We start from the raw sequence: 11356 nt of genomic DNA, 5'->3' as shown, positions 1-11356 counted from the left end.
GAACATGGTAAGAAGACAAAAAAAGACAATGATTCACAGTACAGATGCCTAGATGTAGGCCTTATTGCTGTTGACTTACGTATTTACTGTAAACAAAGAGTTTTGTCCACAGATGTGCTTTCATGTGCATCTGTTGCCTTCTTAATAAGTACTACAGTTTTAGCAAACTGACATTTTTTTTAAAACAGATGTTTGGTTAGTCCAAATCAAAAAGCCTCCAGCAAAGCCTTGCGATGCTTTCTTAGTATTAATAGGTAAAGCATACAATGTGAGGGCTTATCATAGTGATTTGTTTTCATGTCTGTTGCAGTCAGATTTCTGCATGACAACCTGCATTTAATTTTCACCTGAAGTAAATACTATCAGTCAACATGATTTCACAATCTCTGCAAGTCCTCACTTTCCTTGAGTCACTGTACCTTCTGTATAGACTTCATGATATTCAGTGCAAAGTGTTATTAGGAGATCAAAGTATTTAATTTGTTGTTGTTGCTGCTGCAGTTGTATTTTGCATGTGTGGAATGTATAATGAATAGGTGTACAGTATGCTGCTATTATGAGTAAAATTAAAAGCAGTATGCTGGGAAGGATTTCACATTTTGATATGTGTGTGTTTTGGTGCATTTGTGTGTGTATGTGTATGTGGGTGTGTGTGTGTGTGTGTGGGTGTGCGTGTGTGTGGGTATGTGTGGCTACTGTGATGTAAATTTATGCAGTTCTCTAGTATTTACCTGGATTGTACATTAATGACATTCCCTAATACCAATGTTATCGAACAACTCAAAAGTATTTCTTCCAAAAGGCGCTAAATCCATGATTTCTTCCAAAAGGCGCTAAATCCGAAAAAATCTGAAATATAAAAATTCATAAAAAATAAATGGTGTGTGCAGGATTTTTTTAATGTGCATTTTTATTACCTACTGTGATGGCTCTTCCACTAGGAGCATAGAGCTAATGAATAAACAAGCTGTAATATGTGTAATTAAAAAACATCAATTTACTCGAAAGTAGCCGGAATGGATTTAGCGCCTTTTGGTTGCAAGCTCTTCATATATATATATATATATATATATATATATATATATGTGTGTAACAAACAGAGAGAGGAGCGAGAGAGAGTTATCTCTAAGGAGCATACAAACAGTAAGTCCATTCATCTACCAGCCTATGCTTTTCATTATAGCTATTCATTAAGTTTCTCGTATATTTGTAATTCCGTTCACGTGGAGCTGCCATTAAACGTTTGAAATATGAGCTGTGCTTAAATGATTGAATGAATGGTTAAATGATGAATGAATGAATGAATGAATGAAAAATGCAGTCATAGGTATAAGTCCCTGCAAGGAAACCACGGGTAACGTCACCTTCTCTAGGTGGGTAGCTCGGCTCCCACTTGAGTGCGCCAGCCAATAGGGAATAGGACCTTTGTTCTATTGTGGAGGTATTTATATAGGCGCACCATGTCCCCCTTAGTTCTATCACAATCAGCGCGGTGAGCCTGCTATTAAGATATAAACTCTCTTCGTTGCTACCTTATGAAGGCGGAAAAGAAACAAAAATCATGTCTTCTGCTGGTGAATCTACTGACAATGGTACCAGAGTGATAATGTGGTGTGTGCCCAGATCCGTATCAACTGCCTTGACCAAGTGTCTCAGTGCCATCCAGGGCATGGAGATCCATTTCGAACCCTATGCCTACAGCTACGTGGCCAAGAGGTCGTACAAAGTCTTCAGCGGTTGCGACATTCCAAAAGTGTACGAGGGGAACGAGGAGGCGTTTGACAAAACAGCTCGTATCGTTTCTGCCGATTTCGATTCCTATGTGGATCCCAAGCGTCTAGCGTGAGTTATGGACATATGGAATACATGATATTATGTACATGTATATTTGAAGAGTTTGTTCGCAAAAACCGATAAGTCCATATTTGCCAAGTGGAGATATTTGCGATTAAAGGTCAAGAAAAATAAAGAGAATAATAAGAAAATGTTTGCTTCTTTTGACCATAACTTCAAAAATGTACCTTTATATGTAGTGACCAATATATCATTTAAAAGGTATTATTTTGTACTTTATGACAGAGACCATACTTCAAAATCTTCAAAAATGGACTTACCGGTTTTTGCGAACAAACTCTTCATTTGCTTATTTATTTATATTCATTTCATTAGCATGATATGTACATTACATTATTATATTACAGAGTTAATACTTAAAAGTGGAACAGTGCTCGTATTTGAATACTTTGCAGCATCTAAGAGGTTGCATGAAGTAACAGACAATGACAGGCGTAATATGATTTTTTATTAATTTTGATTTGATTTGGAGTTACATCGCAGTCAGGTACACGCTTTTATAGAGTCATAATCGGTTATTATTCAAATCAGGAGCACAACTTGGAATGACACACAATCTGATCATACTTAAAGGAATGGCTAGTAACTGATCAGTGGGAATCAGTGGGAATTCTGGAGGATGATTGTTCTAATCCTTGTGGGATTCATTTAAGAGTATATTATCTAGTGTTGTGTGAAAATTATTTGCTTCAGAATGGTCTCATATTCAAATAATGTGCAGTTTAATGTTTCCAGGTCAGCGTGCCTGGTCAGTGACGGGGCATTAATCTGCACATTACTTGAATATGAGACCGTTCTGAAGCAAATAATGTTGACACAAAAGTAGATATATAATGTACTATTAAATGAATCCCACAAGGATTGGAACAATCATCCCTCAGCATTCCCACCGATTCCCACTGATCAGTTACTAGCCATCCCCTTTAATTTTCTTACCATTTGGCGGTTAGGGATTAAGCAATTAATCTTGCAGAAAAACAAAACAAAACATAAAAAGGAATAGTCGGTCCACGTAGAATTGTATCCATAGGTGGTTTAATTAAAATCAATCAAATCAGAGATATTTTATCGTAGCATTTCATCGTAGGATAACAGAAGATGAGGCTATACGAGGAAATTAGGCATAGTTATGACGACCATGAATTTGTAACTGTCTACGAATACAAAGAAAGTGTTGGTCAGAACAAGCTATACGATAACGACTTATTACATGACATTTGCTTTCTTCTCTGTTTCAGATATGCATCAGTCAAAAAAAGGTTGGAAACGTCGAGCAGTAAGCACGTGTTTGTCAAGGACATGGGTTCAGGAATGGCAGACGATACGTTTCAGTTTCTTCCTGACAAATACCAGCATACATTCCTCATCCGCAATCCCATACGCACAATCAACTCGTATCGAAGGGCTATTTATAACCATAATAATCAGCTAGGTCTTCTCGAAGGCGAAGCTGCCAATGAACAGACGTTTAATGTTGAACGCGATTACAGGAGCTTCCCGCATGGATATTACATGAAGGAGCTCTACAGTATCTGGAAGTATGTCGGAGAAAACATCGATCGCAGTCCGATCGTAATCGATGCTGACGATCTCCTGGCAAAACCAGCAGGAATCCTGAGCGCTTATTGTTCAGCGGTGGGACTTCCTTACAATCAGTCACTTCTCAAATGGGATGCTTCCACAGAATCCGTGAAGTCATGGAAAGCGGCTGGGGATAACGTCGTCCATGATCTTGTTCACTTCTATGGGACTGCAGCGAGGAGCAGCGAATTCCTTCTGGCAAGCAAATTGCCTCCCCGTGAGAGTCTGACCCCTGACGTCATACGTTGCTCGGAAAGGGTCATGAAGTATTTTGATGAAATGTACGAGTCTAGACTGACTGTATAATTTATTTCATCAACAGCCAACCTCACATTTATTCATTTCCTTTACCGGGAGGGAACTCAACTTAGGATGGGTAGACGTGTAAGACTTAGGATATACTTTGAGTTTGTAAATGTGTTATGATGTCTTCCGAGTGTTGCTTTGTTTTACAGCAAGATTACTTTCTGTACTGTCAGTTCTTGTGCTTCCATTGTGTGTTAGTACCTTTTGCCTGTAAGAGTCTTTTTTTTTTTTTTTTTTTACTTCTTGTAGATAAAGCACACCATCTTTCTGATTACAATTTCTCCCACTAATGTGTACTTCTGCTTACAAAGATAAACTTAATATATAATCATTTCCGTTATCAGATTTATTCCTCATTGAATTCTGTCACCATCACGAAGCGTATACTTGCTTAGGTGTTTTATTTACATTATCGTTATCTTTATTCCTTCGCGCACTAAAACGCGTTTCATAATATTACATGAATATATGTGCCCTTCGTTTGTTGGAATTAGATAACGTAATCTTTATGCTTTCCTATAATATTGATTCCATGTCGTCTATATCACGCAACTTTCTTTAAATCATATCGATAAATAATACACAACATATTCACAAATTAAGGATGAGTTTAATAGTCTTCTATACGTAAAGTAGAACAGATATTGTAAATTGCACTTTGTAGGCATACGTTCTGTTTGCGGGTAATGAATCAAAGTTAATTAGATATGTGGAGCTACGGTAGTCAAGATTGATAAATATAGTAGTTAGTGAGTAACCGGCGTTGTCAAGAAACTATTCAAAGATGTCAATAGATGGTGTGAATCTGTTAAAAATTGCCATGAAGCCGGCACGAGCGGGTTCCACATGTAGACATGTTGTTTGCTCTCGTTTGATTGAATAGAAGACAGTAGCTAGCTATTGCAGAACCTTGTTCTCTCTGAGGCACACGCAGGCTTAACTCATGCAACGCATGTATCGATCCTTGTCATCTGATTGGATAAATGCACGTCACATGACATTCAGAAGAATCAATCAGCTTTCCCACTCTCAGTATTAGTGGCAGTGCGGTAAACGCCTATAACTGATTAAATTGTAAATCAAGCGAGCTAGCCGTGCAATAGAACTGAAGACACACTGAACTTGTGTATTGTAAACGATGATCGATGCATACGCGCACCCGTTAGCGCTGCCAGCAAGACAGCCAGATCTAGATCTAGGCCTAACTGTTAGTCCTCCTCCAAGGTAGGGTCGTCCCACCCCCCCCCCCCCCAAAAAAAAAAAAAAAAAAGGGCCGGGTTGTAGAAAAAAAAATAGAAAAACCTGCTGAAAACACACTTTCCAATTCATGCTATGATCCCAAACTAAAGAATAAAGTAGTAGAAAGATAGCTCTCTCAGAAAATATGAAAAACTGATCATTGACCCATTTCACCTTTTTATTTATTTATTTTTTTTTTTGAGTCCTCACGTAAAATCAAGGGCTGCGACTTTTTGTTCGTTTTGTGACGCACGGTCACATATAGACCATATTAGTGTAAGAGTGCTGGTTTTATGGTGTTGGTAGCGTGGTGTGCACTCTTAACTATAGTATACGATGTCAAGCCACAGTCGAACATTAGTTAATGCAGGAGACAAGGTGGTGGTTCCAAGACATACAATTTAGTTTATTAGATATAATGATCAGGAATTCCAGAATGGTGCATAATACTGACGAGGGAATATTGTTGGTAGTATATATAAAGAATACTGTTCCACTCCTTCTTGGCACATGACCGAACAGAGTCGGGGCCGGAGTAAGATTGATTCCTCAACTCCAGAAGCATAAGATATATAGGGACATGGATAGAAGTTAAGAGATTAGTAGGAGAGGGTCTATGATGTGAGGATTATAGGTTCATTGAACAGTACTGTGTAAGGGACTGGCGGTGGGAATTGTAAACACAGTTAGTCTGAATTTACTTAAACTTGATTGAGGACAAAGGGAAGGATTAACTATTGAGTAGAGATTAACCAAAGTAATAACAAAGATGGTTGGGTTCTGAATGGAAGTTTCATTGGAGGTTTGATGGTCTTGTTAATAAAAGGATATGAGACTATAAAGCTGGGAAGTGTACATAGGGTTTTGGATTGGACTGGTCGTATATTTAGACAGTATAATTGGGACAGGAAATGGGGATAAATTCTTAACTTGGTCAATCAAGAGAAACTTATAAATTACATGAGGTTTGTTCTGTTTTAAGGTATAAACTCCCTATTTCTCCATCTTACATTCGTCTAATCTTTCAAAAAGAAACGTCCTCGTTTCATAATTATATACTACAATATTTAAAGAGTTCAAACGATTGACAAATGGAGAAATTCTAATACATTTACGGAGAGAAAAAAATATAAAAAAACACTGTTGACATGTAAACATAATAGAAATGATTGCTACACAAAACATAATCAAATTGAGTAGCATATTAATAATTAACAAATTAGTGAAATAATTAAAAAGAAGATTGATGTGTACATAAATCTTGCAGATGAGGTATTAAAAAAAAAAAAATCACCAAAGAAACCTATTTTCCAGGGGACATATCATTGTCTTGAGAGGTGTAGGAAAAACAGCATGGCCTACACATAGTATGCATAGTAACCAATACATACCGAGGTAACAATATACATTAAATTTAGAATGGAAATAGAAGGGATAGGAAAATAAGAGATCATCATAGTAATCCACAAACTGTATGTAAAACTCAAAGAACAATCAGAGGTCCAAAATTTGACAAAAATCATATTACCATAGGTTAAAAAAACACTTAACATAAATGACAAAACTACAAACTATAGAAGAATACACTGATTGCATACATCTAGTCTTGTGCACAGTTAATATGTTGAAAAATGAACAGTAAAATCATAAAAAAAAAACACTTAAGAAGAGGAACAGACAGAGGAGAAAGGAGAATGAAGCAATTAGAATAAATGACCTAAATTATACAGTGTTGGTGTCTTTGAAATGCACCATGCAACAAACTTGTAAATAATGATGTTGATGACCAACATGTAAAAAGATATCTGGCATCAAGAGTATTTCAAATTGTGTAGATAATATTATGTATAAGAAAAAGTTGGGCAAACAACAGGACATTTATGCGTGGTGAAAATGTGCATATATATCTAGACAGCAACAAGTTTACTAATGGTACAATTTTTTTTCCTTTTTTTTTTTCCATGCAAAAGCAATTGATCAGAAAAACAACATTTCTCACAAAAAATCAAAAGTTACAACCTTACTTAGCTAAGAAATTTATGCTAGAAAGTAAAAACACTTATTAATCATGTTAAAAAAAAAATCAGAAATAAAACACAATACACATGCTAACAATGAAAAAGCTAAATACCAAATAATGCTACAAATTTACATCAGAAGTTAAACCGACATTAGCCGGGTTCACACGTACAAATTAGCGGGATGACGATCGCGATGCTCATCCCGAGTTTTTTTGCGAGCGTCCACACGTACCAAATTAGCGGGATAGCGATCGCGATCGGTATCCCGCTAATTTGGCGAGCGTCCACACGTACCGAATTATCCCGCTAATTGCCGATAGAGATAACAACATAAGCCATGTCTACACCTATCCAAAAACTTGTAGTTATACTAACTACGAGCGCAAAAATGCGTTCCCCTAACCACGACAAAACTTCGATGCCGTTCACACCTACATGCAGTTAGCAAAACCTCGAGGTAAAGATAACTACGATAGAAAATAAAGGGCGCCTAGTTTGCACATAGGGTTGCACACTATTGTGGAAAAAACTGAGCGTCGTGGTTAACAAAACTCCGTTCACATCTGTCATAGTTTAAGCGCGCTGCCACAGCGCGCTTAAACTACGCGCTTAAACCACGACAACACCCAAAGAAATCTTGTGGTGTTGTCGTGGTGTCTTCGCCTTAAGGTTTTGTCGTGGTTTTCTAAACTACATGCGTCTACATCTACGCTAACTTGTAGTTTAGTGCCTCGTGGTTTACAAAACCTCGAGGTTTAGAAAACCTTAAGGTAAAGGGACTTAGGTGTGAACCTCACTAAAGCCTGCAAACTGGGTCACGACAGCGCCCTTCTCTATCACTACCTGCGCGCACTTACCTTTGTCCATTGTCTTTTACGCGTCAGTGGTGTGGTTCGCGCGCTGTTGTTGTTGTGCTCCAAAGAGGTGAAGGACCTCTTCGCAGAGGCCTCGCTCTGCCCCCCCCCCCCCCCACGGAAAAAAGCAGTAACTGACATTTTTATGAATGTCTACTTTTTTGCAAAAATGAATAGTTTACCCAATGCTCTCCAATGTTAATAGGTCAGTTTTGCAAAAAGAAAAATGAAAGTGACCAAAAATACAATTTTTCACTTTTGCAAAAAGCAGTAACTGCATCTAGTTGATTCAACTTTGCAAGTTTCCCCACGGAAAAAAGCAGTAACTAACAAAGCCCACGGAAGAAAGCAGTAACTAACAATTTAGTCTTTATCATTCAGACTCTGTATAGTCCTTCCTGTATATTTTTTTTCCCTAATACCATTTATTTTTTTCTACTAATTTTTTTTTTAACAATGTAAACAGCAGTTTCTCCCATAATTTAGGAGAGTAGATATAAAAAGATTGTTTCACCAGTAACTTGACTCTGCCCGCAGGGAATCATATGACAAGTTGTAGAAAAAGCTTCTTTCTGGAGACTAGCAAACCTGGCAGACTCAGCGCGCTCAAAGTGCAGAATACGCGTGCAGCAGCTGCATGCGCATAAATTCTGCAGCATACAGTAACTAGCTAAACAATTGCATCACATCACACTCATCACTTGCATGCACAGTATTGCAGGTCTGGCATCAGTCTGAGTGATCATGCCAGTGCTAACCATGCTGTCACACAGTTTCTGCGGTCCAGGCATGCCTGTAAATCTATCATGAATTGCAGAGGAAAAGTCATGGTAGCCATGGCTTTGGCCAGAACCAGAAAATCTAGGTGAGCTCAAAATATATTGAAGGGAGATGAGCACTAGTATTAATGCACTAACGTTAGTCTAATGTTAGATGTAGGCCCTAAAGTTTAAAATAGGTCTACCAGATCTAACGTTACAGAGTAGGACCCCTAGATCTAGATTCTAATCTATTGTTAACTGTTTAGTGTTAGACAAAATGTCAGTAGGCCTAATCTAACGTAATAGACCTAGGTCTAGCACTAACATTGGGCATAGATCTGTAGTCTAGCTTAAGTGTAACGTCAGAGATCGACTAGGATCTGAGACGAAGAGACTTGACTTTATTGTCTAGTCCAGGGTCATGTGTCAGGGGCCAGGCCGGGCACTCCAAAGTTCAATTAGGGTACATAGGTGTCTACCTTATTTTTACACAGAATGCCATTCAATCGACAAGACCTAGTCTAGGTCTAGCGATAGGTCCTAGATCTTATAGATCTAGACTAACCAGAAAGTAGAAGAACTTTATAACCTGGTGGTGGTAACAATTCTCCTCCTATGGTCATGTGACATGTGCAGTTACTGCTTTTTTCCATGGGGAAAACAGCAGACTCCTGGCCGTCTGCAGTTACTGCTTTTTTCCGTGGGGAAACTACCCAGAATCAAGGGTGAGCCACCGCAGTAACTGCATTTTCCTAAATAACATTTAAAAAATAACGGAAACATAATTTTTTCCTAGGTATTGTTAGACAATTAGGTATGGTGCATAATCATACCACAAAATTATTTTTGAATGTTTCTGTGTTTTTAAAGAATCTGCAAAAAACACAAAATCGCATTTATCTCAGCTCAGCAGCTATGCAGTTACTGCTTTCTTCCGTGGGGGACAGCGCTGTTGTGATGTACGCATTGCATCATGGGATATAAAAACTCGAGATTCTAATCCCGACCGTTCACACGTACCAGCGCGGGGCCAATTATCCCGCTAATTGAGGAACCAGCGCAAGATTTCTTGGGATTAGCATCGCGATGCTTATCCCGCTAATTTTCGGGTTTTTTCTGTCCACACGTGCAAAAAACTCGGGATGACGATCGCGATGCAAATCTCGAGATTTGTATCCCGCTAATTGGTGTACGTGTGAACCCGGCTATTATTGCTGAGCAAGAAGCAGAAATCGGGATATAAAACGGTCAAGAAAGGGGCAATTGAACGTGACAGAGAGTGAGAAGGAAAAAAGGGAAAGTATGGACAGTGCAGAAAAATGAATGAACAGCCATGTGGGACGGGGATGAGTGAGCAAAATATCATTAAAAGTACAGAAAGAAGGTATAAAATAGAGATGACATTAAAAACAAAGTTTCACTACTAAAAAACAGGAATTTAAGTGCCCAGGAAGGGGAAGGGATAAAGAGACTTGCCATAAATGCTCGATTATGCGTAAATAATTAATGAGAATTCTGAAATTTGAAATTTGGAAGTAAAGGAAAAAAAAAAAAGATTTCATTACATCCTGTCGCAAAAAAAAATGAGATCATAAATTATGATGGATCATAATCATTTGGGGGATTAGGAAGCTGACTGCCGTGTGTCCGAACACTATCGGCATGGATCACAGCGTGTGGATCGTAAAAGAGGTGTGATGAGGCAATGGACATGTGAGAGGGGACCACCAAGTCCCAGTTCGTGAAGTGGCTTGGCGACGGCTGAGGATAGTGAGAATGGGGCAGAGATGGGGGAAGGGGCCGAAATGTGTGGGTTTGCGAGGAAACAGTACAATGAGCTTGAAGAGGGGGTTTGGTAATCGGGCAAATCAGGAGGAGAAGAGGTGGAGAAAGGGGTGGAACTGTCCGAATCAGTCCCAGTGGAAGATGATGTAGGGGCGTCGGAGTCAGAGGCAAGGGGAGGAATGTCGCAGTCAATAGAAAGAGGGGAAAGTGGGCTAGAGATGGGAAGAGTGCACTTTAGAGATCGGATTGGAGTTGGGGGAGATGGGGATGAGGGGTGGGAAATCACTGCACATGTCTGTGGTAGTGAGGGAGGCGGGAAAACTGAGGTGCGATATGAATTACAGGCCTCACAGTGAGAGCAGAGGTCCGCAATGTCTTTGCGCATCCCATGCCAGTAGCAGAGCCCTTCGATAAGCTCAATTGTCTTGGCTGTACCGAAGTGAAGAGCTGACATGGAAGTATGCATGACAGACAGGACAGTAGGGATCACAGAATAGGGAATGACAACCTGTTCTATCATTATTCCAGACGGATGTCTCTTCCGCCGATACAACAATCCATCACGAATTATGAAACATTCAAACTGATGCCGGAACTTGAACAAGCATTCCTCGTAATGAGGGATGGCCGATTTTGGGGGTACATATCCAGAACGGATCCAGGCAGTGACCTGCCGGATGATTAGATTCTGGTGCTGAGCTTGATGAAGGCGTACACCATGTTCTAAGAGAACACTAAAAAAGGAGGACAGGTTAGTAGGAGGTGCGGGAGGAGAGGGAGGAGATGATATTGGCGATGAATTGGCACATGCTGATGCCGATGACGGAAGTGAAGCTACTTCAATCGGTATAGCTGGTGATGGAGATGAGGGAGGGGATGGATTATGACCTCTGTGTATTGTTGAAGGGAAAGATGAAGATACAGGTAAATCGTCATGGCCACCTTTGTAATGACC

General features: G+C 39.3%; 1 protein-coding gene across 1 annotated transcript; it reads left to right on the top strand.

Annotated features, from left to right (window-relative positions):
* Nucleotides 1-1561: 1561 nt before the first annotated feature.
* On the top strand, nucleotides 1562-3741 carry LOC140230162 (uncharacterized). The gene is made up of 2 exons (XM_072310350.1): nucleotides 1562-1842; nucleotides 3093-3741. Exons 1-2 carry the CDS (start codon nucleotides 1562-1564, stop codon nucleotides 3739-3741), a joined length of 930 nt encoding a protein of 309 aa, XP_072166451.1.
* Nucleotides 3742-11356: the final 7615 nt, after the last annotated feature.

Source organism: Diadema setosum, chromosome 6 (assembly GCF_964275005.1).
Source record: "Diadema setosum chromosome 6, eeDiaSeto1, whole genome shotgun sequence".
Lineage (NCBI taxonomy): Eukaryota > Metazoa > Echinodermata > Echinoidea > Diadematoida > Diadematidae > Diadema > Diadema setosum.
Note: the sequence above shows the minus strand (reverse complement) of the source record. Positions and strands in the feature narration are given on the sequence as shown.